Source organism: Heterodontus francisci, chromosome 40 (genome assembly GCF_036365525.1).
Source record: "Heterodontus francisci isolate sHetFra1 chromosome 40, sHetFra1.hap1, whole genome shotgun sequence".
NCBI classification, from domain to species: domain Eukaryota; kingdom Metazoa; phylum Chordata; class Chondrichthyes; order Heterodontiformes; family Heterodontidae; genus Heterodontus; species Heterodontus francisci.
Window position 1 is genome coordinate 3,889,220 of NC_090410.1, and position 15,231 is coordinate 3,904,450.

Genomic DNA, 15,231 nt, shown 5'->3' on the forward strand with positions numbered 1-15,231 from the left:
TTATTGAGTTTTTCAAGAAGGTGACCAAACAGGTGGATGAGGGTAAAGCAGTGGATGTGGTGTATATGGATTTCAGTAAGGGGTTTGATAAGGTTCCCCACGGTAGGCTATTGCAGAAAATACGGAAGTATGGGGTTGAAGGTGATTTAGAGCTTTGGATCAGAAATTGGCTAGCTGAAAGAAGACAGAGGGTGGTGGTTGATGGCAAATGTTCATCCTGGAGTTTAGTTACTAGTGGTGTACCGCAAGGATCGTTTTGGGGCCACTGCTGTTTGTCATTTTTATAAATGAGCTGGAAGAGGGTGTAGAAGGGTGGGTTAGTAAATTTGCGGATGACACGAAGGTCGGTGGAGTTGTGGATAGTGCCGAAGGATGTTGTAGGGTACAGAGGGACATAGGCTGCAGAGCTGGGCTGAGAAATGGCAAATGGAGTTTAATGCGGGAAAGTGTGAGGTGATTCACTTTGGAAGGAGTAACAGGAATGCAGAGTACTGGGCTAATGGGAAGATTCTTGGTAGTGTAGATGAACAGAGAGATCTTGGTGTCCAGATACATAAATCCCTGAAAGTTGCTACCCAGGTTAATAGGGCTGTTAAGAAGGCATATGGTGTGTTAGCTTTTATTAGTAGGGGGATCGAGTTTCGGAGCCATGAGGTCATGCTGCAGCTGTACAAAACTCTGGTGAGACCGCACCTGGAGTATTGCGTGCAGTTCTGGTCACCGCATTATAGGAAGGATGTGGAAGCTTTGGAAAGGGTGCAGAGGAGATTTACTAGGATGTTGCCTGGTATGGAGGGAAGGTCTTACGAGGAAAGGCTGAGGGACTTGAGGTTGTTTTCGTTGGAGAGAAGGAGGAGGAGAGGTGACTTAATAGAGACATATAAGATAATCAGAGGGTTAGATAGGGTGGATAGTGAGTCTTTTTCCTCGGATAGTGATGGCAAACACGAGGGGACATAGCTTTAAGTTGAGGGGTGATAGATATAGGACAGATGTTAGAGGTAGTTTCTTTACTCAGAGTAGTAGGGGCGTGGAACGCCCTGCCTGCAACAGTAGTAGACTCTCCAACTTTAAGGGCATTTAAGTGGTCATTGGATAGACATATGGATGAAAATGGAATATTGTAGGTCAGATGGTTTCACAGGTCGGCGCAACATCGAGGGCCAAAGGGCCTGTACTGCGCTGTAATATTCTAATTCTAAACTTGAGGTCATCCAAAACTGCTACCATCACCAAATCCCATTCACGCATCACCCCCTGCACTGGTGGACTCCAGTCTGGCAACACCCCGATTTTAAAAATCTTGACCTTGATTTCAAATCCCTCTGTGGTCTCACCCCCTCCCTATCTCTATATGCTGCCCCAGCTGAGATCTCTGTGCTCCTCCAATTCTGGCCCCTTGTGCTTCTATTTTAATCGTTCCACCATTGGTGGCCATGCCTTCAGTTACCGAGGCCCTGATCTCTGGAATTCCATCCCTAAACCTCTCCGCGCCCCTCTCCTCCTTTAAGATGCTCCTTAAAATCTACCTCTTTGACCAAGCTTTAGGTCACCTGTCCTAATATCTCCTTATGTGGATCAGTGTCACATTCAGTTTCATGTGAAGCGCCCTAGATGTTTTACAATTGCCCATCCCTATTTGCCCTTGCGAAGGTGGTGGTGAGCCACTGCTTTGAACCACTGCAGTCCTTGGGGTGTAGGTACACTCACGGTGCTGTTAGGGGCAAGAGTTCCAGGATTTTGACCCAGCGACAGTGAAGGAATGGCGATATAGTTCCAAGTTAGGATGGTGTGTGACTTGGAGGGGAATTTGCAGGTGGTGGTGTTCCCGTGCATCTGCTGCCCTTGTCCTTCTAGGTGGTAGAGGTTGCGGGTTTGGAAGGTGCTTTCGAAAAGCTATTTGAAGAGTAATGTAACAGGTACTCTTCGTGCTGTTTGTGGGAGATCGCTGGCACAGATCAGCTACTGTATTTGTTGACATTGCACATTTCATTGTACGAGGCACTTCAACACTTAACAGTTAAGTTCCAGGTAGTTGGATTGTTAGGCTTTCGCCACAGTCTGCCTGCTTCAATGGGTGCTTGGAGCTCAGGGTCATTGCCCGAAAGGTGGACTGATACACCGCACCAAACAACATGAAAAAAGGAAAGAAGGTACCAGCCCTTCGCTTTGCAAGCTGGAACGTCAGAACTATGTGTCCTGGCCTGTCGGAAGACCTTACACAAATCAACGATTCTCGGAAGACCGCCATCATTAACAACGAGCTCAGTAGACTCAATGTGGACATTGCAGCACTTCAGGAGACTCGCCTCCCCGCGAGTGGCTCTCTAGCAGAGCAAGACTACACCTTCTTCTGGCAGGGCAGGGATCCTGAAGAACCAAGACAGCATGGAGTGGGCTTCGCCATCAGAAACTCCTTGCTCAGCATGATAGAGCCTCCCTCAAATGGCTCGGAACGCATACTGTCCATCCGACTGCTCACCACCTCTGGTCCAGTACACCTACTCAGCATCTATGCTCCAACACTCTGTTCCGCACCTGAAGCTAAAGACCAGTTCTATGAACAACTCCATAACATCATTAGCAGCATCCCCAACACCGAACACCTATTCCTGCTGGGGGACTTTAATGCCAGGGTTGGGGCCGACCATGACTCATGGCCCTCCTGCCTTGGGCGCTATGGCGTTGGAAGGATGAATGAGAACGGGCAGAGACTGCTTGAGTTGTGTACCTATCATAACCTCTGCATCACCAACTCGTTCTTTCACACTAAACCCTGTCACCAGGTTTCATGGAGGCACCCAAGATCACGTCGTTGGCACCAGCTAGACCTCATTGTCACAAGGCGAGCCGCCTTAAACAGTGTTCAAATCACACGCAGCTTCCACAGTGCGGACTGCGACACCGACCACTCCCTGGTGTGCAGCAAGGTTAGACTCAGACCAAAGAAGTTGCATCATTCCAAGCAGAAGGGCCACCCGCGCATCAACACGAGCAGAATTTCTCACCCACAGCTGTTACAAAAATTTCTAAATTCACTTGTAACAGCCCTTCAAAACACTCCCACAGGGGATGCTGAGACCAAGTGGGCCCACATCAGAGACGCCATCTATGAGTCAGCTTTGACCACCTACGGCAAACGTGCGAAGAGAAATGCAGACTGGTTTCAATCTCATAATGAAGAGCTGGAACCTGTCATAGCCGCTAAGCGCATTGCACTTTTGAACTACAAGAAAGCCCCCAGCGATTTAACATCCGCAGCACTTAAAGCAGCCAGAAGTACTGCACAAAGAACAGCTAGGCGTTGCGCAAACGACTACTGGCAACACCTATGCAGTCATATTCAGCTGGCCTCAGACACCGGAAACATCAGAGGAATGTATGATGGCATGAAGAGAGCTCTTGGGCCAACCATCAAGAAGATCACCCCCCTCAAATCTAAATCGGGGGACATAATCACTGACCAACGCAAACAGATGGACCGCTGGGTTGAGCACTACCTAGAACTGTACTCCAGGGAGAATGCTGTCACTGAGACTGCCCTCAATGCAGCCCAGCCTCTACCAGTCATGGATGAGCTGGACATACAGCCAACCAAATCGGAACTCAGTGATGCCATTGATTCCCTAGCCAGCGGAAAAGCCCCTGGGAAGGACAGCATTACCCCTGAAATAATCAAGAGTGCCAAGCCTGCTATACTCTCAGCACTACATGAACTGCTATGCCTGTGCTGGGACGAGGGAGCAGTACCCCAGGACATGCGCGATGCCAACATCATCACCCTCTATAAAAACAAAGGTGACCGCGGTGACTGCAACAACTACCGTGGAATCTCCCTGCTCAGCATAGTGGGGAAAGTCTTTGCTCGAGTCGCTCTGAACAGGCTCCAGAAGCTGGCCGAGCGCGTCTACCCTGAGGCACAGTGTGGCTTTCGTGCAGAGAGATCGACTATTGACATGCTGTTCTCCCTTCGTCAGATACAGGAGAAATGCCGTGAACAACAGATGCCCCTCTACATTGCTTTCATTGATCTCACCAAAGCCTTTGACCTCGTCAGCAGACGTGGTCTCTTCAGACTACTAGAAAAGATCGGATGTCCACCAAAGCTACTAAGTATCATCACCTCATTCCATGACAATATGAAAGGCACAATTCAACATGGTGGCTCCTCATCAGAGCCCTTTCCTATCCTGAGTGGTGTGAAACAGGGCTGTGTTCTCGCACCCACACTTTTTGGGATTTTCTTCTCCCTGCTGCTTTCACATGCGTTCAAATCCTCTGAAGAAGGAATTTTCCTCCACACAAGATCAGGGGGAAGGTTGTTCAACCTTGCCCGTCTAAGAGCGAAGTCCAAAGTACGGAAAGTCCTCATCAGAGAACTCCTCTTTGCTGACGATGCTGCTTTAACATCTCACACTGAAGAATGCCTGCAGAGTCTCATCGACAGGTTTGCGTCTGCCTGCAATGAATTTGGCCTAACCATCAGCCTCAAGAAAACGAACATCATGGGGCAGGATGTCAGAAATGCTCCATCCATCAATATTGGCGACCACGCTCTGGAAGTGGTTCAAGAGTTCACCTACCTAGGCTCAACTATCACCAGTAACCTGTCTCTAGATGCAGAAATCAACAAGCGCATGGGTAAGGCTTCCACTGCTATGTCCAGACTGGCCAAGAGAGTGTGGGAAAATGGCGCACTGACACGGAACACAAAAGTCCGAGTGTATCAGGCCTGTGTCCTCAGTACCTTGCTCTACGGCAGCGAGGCCTGGACAACGTATGCCAGCCAAGAGCGACGTCTCAATTCATTCCATCTTCGCTGCCTTCGGAGAATACTTGGCATCAGGTGGCAGGACTATATCTCCAACACAGAAGTCCTTGAAGCGGCCAACACCCCCAGCTTATACACACTACTGAGTCAGCGGCGCTTGAGATGGCTTGGCCATGTGAGCCGCATGGAAGATGGCAGGATCCCCAAAGACACATTGTACAGCGAGCTCGCCACTGGTATCAGACCCACCGGCCGTCCATGTCTCCGTTATAAAGACGTCTGCAAACGCGACATGAAATCGTGTGACATTGATCACAAGTCGTGGGAGTCAGTTGCCAGCATTCGCCAGAGCTGGCGGGCAGCCATAAAGACAGGGCTAAATTGTGGCGAGTCGAAGAGACTTAGTAGTTGGCAGGAAAAAAGACAGAGGCGCAAGGGGAGAGCCTACTGTGCAACAGCCCCAACAAACAAATTTCTCTGCAGCACCTGTGGAAGAGCCTGTCACTCCAGAATTGGCCTTTATAGCCACTCCAGGCGCTGCTTCACAAACCACTGACCACCTCCAGGCGCGTATCCATTGTCTCTCGAGATAAGGAGGCCCAAAAGAAAGAAGTTGGATTGTAGTTTGTCACTGAGAAGGTGACTTTTAGCGACCAGAAACTTCTGCATATTGAAGGCAGCAGAATGTGAGATGCCAAACTGCCAGATACTGCTCTTGGGGAACTTGCTGCTGGACATTGAGTGAGAGGGAGTGACAGAGGTCGAGGAGTAGGTTACAGGCTGACTCTCTGAATTAGGCTATAGTGTCCTGGTGAAGCATTAATAAAACAAGGAGTGGGACTGACTGGGTAGCTCCATGGAGAGCCGGCATGGACTCGATGGGCCGAATGGTGGCCTCCTGTGCCGTAAATGACTAAAGGACCAACAGAATGCAAGTTACTGGGGTCTGTATGGCTGATTTTAGACATCGACATCACCAACTAAGCCACAGGGGGAGCTATTGCACTGCTTTCTGAGAGATTTCAAAGCCTCGGACAGACACGGTCTCTGCCACAGATTGTGATGTGATTGTGGGACTGGCTGTAGAAAAATTCAGTGTCTTTAAAAAAAAAGTAAGGTAATAAATGGACTCAGGAATAGACTATTCCAACATGATCCCTGGACTCCACCGCAGGGACCCTCACCGCCCTACTGTACCCCTCAGTCCCAGTATAATTCCTATCCTTCCTTAATTCTTCATTCCGCTCTGAGGTTTTGTCAGGTCCACAAGATATAAAGACCCTGGGGCGAGCTCTGGATGCTTCAGATTCCGTGTAATGTTGCTTAGTTAATTGTTATGCAGGATGTACTGAGGGAAACATGCAGGACACTGTCGCAAAAACCTGGTCTCACCTTGCTTAACATTACCAGCAACCTTAAAGGCAAAGTTCTAAATTTCTTTTGGTTCTGTGCCCGATCACTGTCCAGTAACCCCTGTTAGAGAGAGGGGGAAATCAGCCAGGGTTGATGATGGAGGCAGAAGGGAGAGGACAAGCGAGGGAGCTGGGGCAGTGGAGCCAGTGGCCTGAGAGAATAGTTTGCCTGAACCTGTCTAACCTGTTTTAGCAGAGTTTGGAATGATGTTTGCCTTGCAGTAAAATTGTTAGCTGTGCTCAGGTCAAATCGCTAGCGACTGGCCTCAAAATGTGCAGCAGGTCCTGTATTGTTTAGAAAATGACGAAATCTGTGAAGGGTTAAAGCCCCTCATACAGGCCTCGAAGAAGAAAAGTTTTGTCCCGGACTCCCAGCTCAGGTAAGTGTCAGTGCAAATACATGCAATGATGACGAGCTTGCATTTAAAGGCCTTTACATTAAAGAGCAGATTGAGGAGTTCCACAGAATGATTTTTTAAAATTCTTTTGTGGAATGTGGGTGTGGCTGGCTAGGTCAACATTTATTGCCCATCCCTACTTGCCCTTCAGAAGGTGGTGGTGAGCTGCCTTCTTGAACCGCTGCAGTCCTTGGGGTAGGTATACCCACAGTGCTGTTAGGAAGGGAGTTCCAGGATTTTGACCCAGCGACAGTGAAGGAACGTTGATATATTTCCAAGTCAGGATGGTGTGTGACTTGGAGGTAGAGGCCTGCTTTATGTCGGGAAAAAGAACCGGACTGAACCACAGCGGGCCTGAGCCCGCCCCGCCCCGAACCCACCACTAGTCGGCCCGACCCAACCATCCCTTTACTTACGTTCCTGACATTGAACCTGTAAGAAGCTGCAGCGCAGGCGCGAGACTTCATAGTGACGTCACTCGCTCACTGTGCAGACTCAGCTTCGTCCCGGACTCCCAGCTCAGGTAAGTTTTTTTTTAATACTTACCAGCAGAGCACTTACCATGTGTCCGACCCAACCCGAGCCCGACACACGTCGTCAGTTTCAGGTCGGATAGCAGGCCTCTACTTGGAGGGGAACTTACACTTATGTTCCTATGCATTTGCTGCCCTTGTCCTTCTAGGTGGAGGTTGCGGGTTTGGAAGGTGCTGTTGAAGGAGTCTTGGCGAGTTGCTGCAGTGCATCTTGTAGATGGTACATGCTGCCACTGTGCATCAGTGGTGAAGGGAGTAAATCTTGAAGGTGCTGGATGGGGTGCCAATCAAGCGGGCTGCTTTGTCTTGGATGGTGTCGAGCTTCTTGAGTGTTGCTGGAGCTGCACTCGTCCAGGCAAGTGGAGAGTATTTCATCACACTCCTGACTTGTGCCTTGTCGATGATGGACAGGCATCGGGGAGTCAGGAAGTGAGTTGCTCGCTACCCAGCCTCTAACCTGCTCTTGTAGCCACAGTATTTATGTGGCTGGTCCAGTTCAGTTTCTGGTCAATGGTAACCACCAGGATGTTGATAGTGGGGGATTCAGCGATGGTAATGCCATTGACTGTCAATGAGTTAGCGTATTATATGTTACAGTGGCTCATTGGGTAGCACTCACTCTCTCTGAGTCAGAAGATTGTGGGTCCGAGTGCCACACCAGAGACATGAACACATAAGCCAGGCTGACATATCGAGCAGTAATTGTGAGGATATTTATCCAGTTAGTGCTGAGCTAAGTACTGGGGTGTTTGGGAGGCAAGAGGCACTGCATCAGGTCACTTCCTGCTATTACTGGTGCCCATTCCATATTTACATATTCCTCCTGTGCCTCCATTTATGACTCTCAGAGGTGCTATCCTTTGAATGAGTTGTTAAGCAGAGCCCCTGACTGTTCTCTCTGGTGCATGCAAAATAAATTCCATGGCCACTGTTCTGAAGAGGAATAGGGGAGTTCTCCCCAGTGTCCTGGGGCCAATACTTATCCCTCAACCAACATCACTAAAACAGTTTATCTGGTCATTGTCACGTTGTTGTTTGTGGAAGCTTGCTGTGTACAAATTGGCTGCCACGTTTTCTACATTAAAACAGTTACTGCACTTCATAATGTACTTCATTGGTTGTAAAGCACTTTGGGATGTCTGGAGGTGGTGAAAGGGGCTATAGAAATGCAAGTCTTTAATATCCTGTGATCTTACTGCAAAGTTCGCTTCTTTCAAACAATGAATGAGGGATCCAGAAGCAGGCATTGATGTCAGTCAAGACACAAGCTACAGAACCAGTACTGAAAGCTCTTTATTTTCCAGAACAACAAAATTCTGTTTACAGTTTTGAAAGATAAACATTTAATTATGGTGACATCAGAGATTATATTCTCACTAATCATTGTATAATTGTAGAACAAGAAACTATCCAGGTTTGATCAAATCAAAAAACCTCTGGTAGCAGAAGCCCTGAATCAACGTTCACTAAAGAATTGTGGGGAGTGGGGAACTCCCATTTACCAGAACTGGTGGCAGGAAGCTCCCAATGACAATTAGTTCACCCCATGCGCAGTATGGAGTCAACTAACGTGTACAATGCTGGTTGTGTCATTACTATTGGCAAAACATTGGATGGGTGAGCCAGGCTGTGCCTGTCTCCAGTAGAGTTGGCAACTCTTTCATCTCGTGACTTGTGCCTCCAACTGCCCCGCCCCCACACTCCTGCCATTGGTCGCCTGTCATGCCCATCCTCGCAGCATTCCACCTTCCTACACCAATCACAAAGCAAGCAGATTGTTCCTTACCCGATTGGATGATTCTTGACTGTCAGTCAAACCACCCACCTATTTTCCCAGCTCCAAAATTCCTAAAACAAAAACTTTCAAATAAAATGAAAATAAAAACATTTTTTTAATGCCACAATGATTTTTCTCCCTGGCTTCGCGCGCGGGATATGAATCTTTAATTCCTGCAGAATCCAGGACAAGCCTGGAGGGTTGGCAACCCAAGTCTTTAGCACCATTGCAAATTGCCAGAGATTGCACCAGTAATTTTTCACCATAGTAAATGGTTATACGTCTTTTACAATGTAGCAGTCTGCTACTTTTTCTCTTCTGTTTACCAAGTGGCAGAGGGATTAGCAAACAGACGAGAGGGGGATGTGTGATTATGACCCAGATCTGGGGACCTGCTGGGGAGGCGGTGGCGTAGTGGTATTATCACTGGACTAGTAACCCAGAGACCCAGGGTATTGCTCTGGGGACATGGGTTCAAATCCCACCACAGCAGAAGGTGGAATTTGAATTCAATTAATAAATCTGGAATTAAAAAGCTAGTCTAATGATGGCCATGAACTCATTGTCGATTTGTTGTAAAAAACCCATCTGATTCACTAATGTCTTTTAGGGAAGGAAATCTGCTGTCCTTACCTGGTCTGGCCTACATGTGACTCCAGACCCACAGCAATGTGGTTAACTCTTACATGCCCTCTGAAATGGCCTAGCAAGCCACTCAGTTAGGGCAATTAGAGATGGGTAATAAATGCTGGCCTGGCCAGTGACGCCCACATCCCATGAATGAATAAAAGCAGTATGGGTGAGTCAGTGTTGAGCCAAGTATTGAGGAGTTTGGGAGGGAACAGGCACTGCATTATGTCACTTACTGCTATTTTTTCTTTATTATTCTTTCATGGGATGTGAGCGACACTGGCAAGGCTAGCGTTTATTGAACATCCCTGATTGCTCTGGACAACTGAGTGGCTTGCTAGACCATTTCAGAGGGCAGTTAAGAGTCAGCCACATTGCTGTGGGTCTGGAGTCACATGTAGGCCAGACCAGGTAAGGACGGCAGATTCCCTTCCCCAAAGGGGAACCAGATGGGTTTTTACGACAATCGATGATGGTTTCATGACTCCGTTACTGAGCGTAGCTTTCAATTCCAGATTATTAATTAAATTTAAATTCCACCAGCTGCCGTGATGGGATTTGAACCCATGTCCCCAGGTTATTAGCCTGGGCCTCTAGATTACCAGCTTAGTGACATAATGCCACCATCTCCCCTTGGTGCCCCCTCATATTTATATATTCCCTCCCCCGGCACCTCCATTTACGACTCTGAGTGATGTGTATTGCTCCCTGATTGAGAGACAGCCAGTGGTCACTGAAAGGTGAACTTTATCCTGTTGTCACTGAGTCTCATTTCCTCTCCCTCAGAGTGTTTCCTGCTTGATTCCACCCTCATGGGGATTGTAGGGATGTATAACCATTTCTATTTATCTGCCACCTTAAACACAGTAAAATGTCCCAACGGGCTTCACAGACATTATCAAAGTTTGACACTGAATCACAAAGGGTGATATTAGGTCAGGTGACCAAAAGCTTGGTCAAAGAGGTAGGTTTTTAGGGGGGGGGGGGGGGGGGAGAGAGAGACGGAGAGATTTCAAGAGGGAATTCCAGAGATTAGTGCCCAGGAAGTTGAAGACAGGATAGTCTTGGAGGTGGAGGGTAGCTCCTTATTGATTTGCTTTCTTCTCTCAGTCTCGATTCCCCTGGCTTAAAACAGAACCATGAGTTTCTGTCTCTACTTTTGCAGACACATAGGGACTGCCACTGTGACACAGGAAACTTCTGAACAAAAGAGCTTCTCAGATGGTTCCACAAGTGCAGTCCTGCAGAAAAAGTGTTGCTCTGTGCAGAGTTGTGTGCAGGAACACACGTGTGACTGCACCATCCTCTTGCATAGCAGCAAGTTCACAGAGACCGTTGTGTTCCACAGTGACAAGAGAACAAATGAATTGATTCCACACTGTAAAACTGATTTAATTCTCACGTTAAAATGCAAACTGTTCAGTATGAAAATCCCCGATCTCTGATTAGCTTTCTTTTAATGAGGAGGATTTCTCTAAATGAATTGCTGCCATATCTGGGCTCAGCCAGGTTTCCCGGGCTCACCTGCAATATAACTAGGCTTTTCCAAAGAACTGCATGTTCCTGGTCTCTTCCTTCCCACAGTTAGGAGCTGCAGTTACGTTGGTGTTTACTCCCAACGCAGATGTGTAGACATAGGAAAGAGGCAGAGACAGACAGAGAGATAGGTAGATAAAGATGCAGAGTCAGAGAGAGAGATGGAGATCTTCACAAGGCTTTCAGCAAAGCGGAATTATTCAATGAATCCTGGACTAAACAGTCACCTTGGAGGTTGGCCAGGAGCAGAGGCTGGGAATGTTGGGGAAGCTGCTGAACTGTAGTGATAAGAACTAAAACTCCTGTGTATTCCTCAGTCTAAAGCACATTCATGGCCCTGTAGTTGGGGGGTATGAGCAAACTGGGGGAGGGGCTGTTGGGGGGCAGCGAGGGAACAGCTGATCTACCTTGGGGTGGGGTGGGGAACAACTGATCAACCAGGTGGTTTTTCATTTTATTTCTAGTAAATAGAGGTTGGGTTTTAGTGAGTGCGAAAAAGCTTCCAGCTCCAGCTATCCCTCAGCCAATCTCGGAACGTTCTGCTTTGTTTATTCAGGGATGGTGACTGTTTAATCAAGGTGCAGCATTGTCTGGGCCCCGAGGATCAGTGCAGAGTCCATAAGGATTTCCAATGGTGAAAAGGGTTTGTTAGGAGAGGAGGCCTTAGGAGACCTGATCCAGAGCTTTCAGTAACTCCACTCCCTGTAGGAGGTGATGCTTGCCTGGTAACGGAGCGTTAACCTGACCGTCGTAACGAGTCAGCTCCGGGGGCCCAGATATCTCCGTTCCAAGCAGTTGCATGGTCAGCGCTGCAGAGAGAGGAGAGAACATTAAGCTGCATTAAACACTCAGCATATGTACTTTTTTTTTTAAATAGTGTCAACTCAGTTGGTTGCACTCTCGCCTCTGAGTCAGAGATTGTGGGTTCAAGTTTCACACCAGAGACTTGAGCACAAAATCTAGGCAGACACTCCAGTCCAGTACTGCGGGAGTGCTGTAGTGTCAGAGGTCTTTTGGATGAGGCGGTAAACCGAAGCCCCCCCTCTGCCCTCTCAGGTGGTTGTAAAAGGTCCCAAGGCTACTATTTTGAAGAAGAGTAGGAGCATTCTTCCTGGTCAATATTTATCCCTCAATGGGCGGCGCAGTGGTTAGCACCGCAGCCTCACGGCTCCAGCGACCCAGGTTCAATTCTGGGTACTGCCTGTGTGGAGTTTGCAAGTTCTCCCTGTGTCTGCGTGGGTTTTCTCCGGGTGCTCCGGTTTCCTCCCACAAGCCAAAAGACTTGCAGGTTGGTAGGTAAATTGGCCATTATAAATTGCCCCTAGTATAGGTAGGTGGTAGGGAAATATAGGGACAGGTGGGGATGTGGTAGGAATATGGGATTAGTGTAGGATTAGTATAAATGGGTGGTTGATGGTTGGCATAGACTCGGTGGGCCAAAGGGCCTGTTTCAGTGCTGTATCTCTAATCTAAAAAAAAAACATAATTCATTGCAGAATATCTGGTCATTATCACATTGCTGCTAGTGGGAGCTTGCTGTGCACAAATTGGCTGTTCTGAGGTTGTGAAAGGTGCTATAGAAATGAATGTTGTCCCTTTAGAGTATCTTATGACATTGAAATGCCTCACATACAATGAGTGCAGCAACTCTTGTTATGTGGGTGTTCAATTCTGTCTGATTAACGATCATCTAAAGCACCTTGGGACATCTTTAACTACGCTAAAGGAGCTATGTAAATGCAAGTTACTGCTGTTGTTGTCGATATAGGCAGGAACATCTCTGGACCAGCAAAGCCCCACATGCATGACCAGTTAATCTGTTTTTATTGGTGCTGGTTGTGAGGACACAGGGAGAGCTCCCCTGCTCTCCTTTCAATTGTGGCATGGGATCTTTACCATTCATTAGAACTGCCTGATTGGGACCTCAGTGTAACGTCACACCCAAAGCAAGCTACAGTCGAAGTTCCGTACCAGGTCACACACCATCCTGACTTGGAAATGTATCACAGTTCCTTCACTGTCGCTGGGTCAAAATCCTGGAACTACCTCCCTAACAGCACTGTGGGTGTACCTACCCCACAGGGACTGCAGCGGTTCAAGGAGGCAGCTCACCACCACCTTCTCAAGGGCAGTTAGCGATGGGCAATAAATGCTGGCCTGGCCAGCGATGTCCACATCCAGTGAACGAGGTAGAGAAAAAACATTCCCTCGGTTATCCCAGGTTGGGTTTTTTTCCAGTCCAGGACTGGGCAAGAGCAAAGCTCCCTGTTAAAATGATGATTTCATTTGTCTTCCTCTCTGTGCCTATTCAGTGGGCTCCCCCAGTGGGTCGATGTACCACTCAATGTGGTAATGAGATATACAGACTGGAAAGTGCCAGGTTTAACCCCCCAGTCTATTGAGGATCTTGAGGAGTTGCCCTTCAGTGTCCAAGTTAGACCAGCCAGCATTCCCATTCCCTTTCACTACCCTGCAGCTGCAGTTAGAGTAACTGGATTGCCATTGGCTGAGGATGGAATCAGACAGTGTGTGATGCCTCCTAAGGTCAAATAACCTGTCAATATGAAAAAGATGACCAGCATTGTGAACTGTACTCCAGCAAAACCAGCACCGTCTGTGGTGGGGGGGTGGGGGGTGTGCGGGGAGAGAATAGACTATAGTAATGACATTTTTAACTTGTTTCTGGAAAGACTGCCGTTAATTTCCATCCCTTGTTGCCCTGAGGGGGAGTAAGAGTCTGGAGTCACATGGAGGCCAGACCTGGAATGGGTGGTAGGTTCCATCGCCTGGGTTTCATGGTCAGAAATGACCTGAATTACTGAACTCAGTTTCACAACTTGCCCTGGTGCAATTCTGAACTCATTGACTTTTCTAAATTACTAATCCATGAGGCTACCATTCTCATTCTGAGGTAAACCACACTGCAAATAGACAATGTTGCACCTGGCACAGGATAAGCAAAATCAGGAGTGTTGGAAAACTAAAATTAAAGACAAATAGAAAGTGATCTTACTCATTGGGGACGTCAGCGCGAGAGATTCTGTCTCCAGTCCAGTCTTGCTACTCTCAATTTTTTTCAGTCGCTTTGCCGTGACTCGGACAATGTCTGCAACACTTGAAACATCCACGACAGAATCCTGTGTAGCAAATTAAATCAAAATGTTTAACAACAGACTCAAAATAAATAACATACATTTAACTAATGGAAATTTAACCAGCTACCCAACTAGTTAACTAATTATGCAATCATCCAACCAATGAAGCAACCAGATATTCAAACCAGCCCACTAACGAAACAGGCCCACTAACCAATCAGCTAACTAACTAGATCACTAATAAGCCAAGTAATCACCCATTTTACCAATCTACTGACCATCTGAGCAGTCTGCCAATTGACCAGTCCCTGACCAACCTACCAGCCAATTAAATGCTGCCCAAACAATCTGTCACTCAGAGAGCCAAGTAAATAGTTAACCAGCCAACCACTGTTTAGTCAACTTGTCACCAACTAACTATGCAACTAGTTGACTAACTAACCAGGCCGTCAACCATACAAGCTGGGCTGTCCCAGCCAACAGATAGTTCTGAGTGTGTTGATAATTCAGCCCATACCTGTAAGTTCCCATTCTGTAGAGAGTGTTTGCGTTTCAAGTTACGAAGGGGGCCGAATTCCTCCTGGTCTTTCCCAGCCCACACGTCCAGTGGCCTATAGAGTGCGAGGAAATCAATATATTTACACCCTGGGTAGCAGTGACTCCGTTAACAGTGCAATTTTTATTTTCAGACAACACAGTGAGTCACTTTTTCTCTCAATCTTCCCAAAGACAATTAACAGGCAATTAACGTTTAGTTTAAAATTGAGGCAAATTTTGCAAACATCAAAGAGTTAAAATGCTCCCTCGAGTCACTCAGTAACAAGGTGATCCCACCAGGTGGGGGCGACCTGGAGCAGCTCCTCACCATTACAAGAGCTGCTCCATATATCCTCCAATTGGATCTGTTCTTTGCCAACCCACATCCTTCCTGCCCTGAAGGTGCTGACCTGTGTTGGGATACAGTTCCATGGGTCCTGACCTATGTTGGGGTACAGTTACATGGGTCTTGGCCTGTGTTGGGATACAGTTCCATGGGTCCTGACCTGTGTTGGGATACAGTTCCATGGGTCCTGACCTAT

General features: G+C 47.6%; 1 protein-coding gene across 3 annotated transcripts in view; it reads right to left on the reverse strand.

Annotated features, from left to right (window-relative positions):
- Positions 1–15,231, reverse strand: part of LOC137352984 (hypoxia-inducible factor 1-alpha-like) — a 50,806-nt gene that overhangs the window by 2,067 nt on the left and 33,508 nt on the right. For 2 of the 3 annotated variants that reach the window (XM_068018831.1, XM_068018829.1), the window contains 3 exons: positions 14,670–14,763; positions 14,071–14,194; positions 8,384–11,866 (listed from right to left, as the gene is read on the reverse strand). In XM_068018831.1, the coding sequence (XP_067874932.1) occupies positions 11,721–11,866; positions 14,071–14,194; positions 14,670–14,763 (364 nt within the window). In that variant the 3' untranslated portion in view covers positions 8,384–11,720. Of the gene's footprint in view, positions 1–8,383; positions 11,867–14,070; positions 14,195–14,669; positions 14,764–15,231 lie in introns of those variants that run through there. The other variant, XM_068018830.1, reaches the window with a different exon arrangement.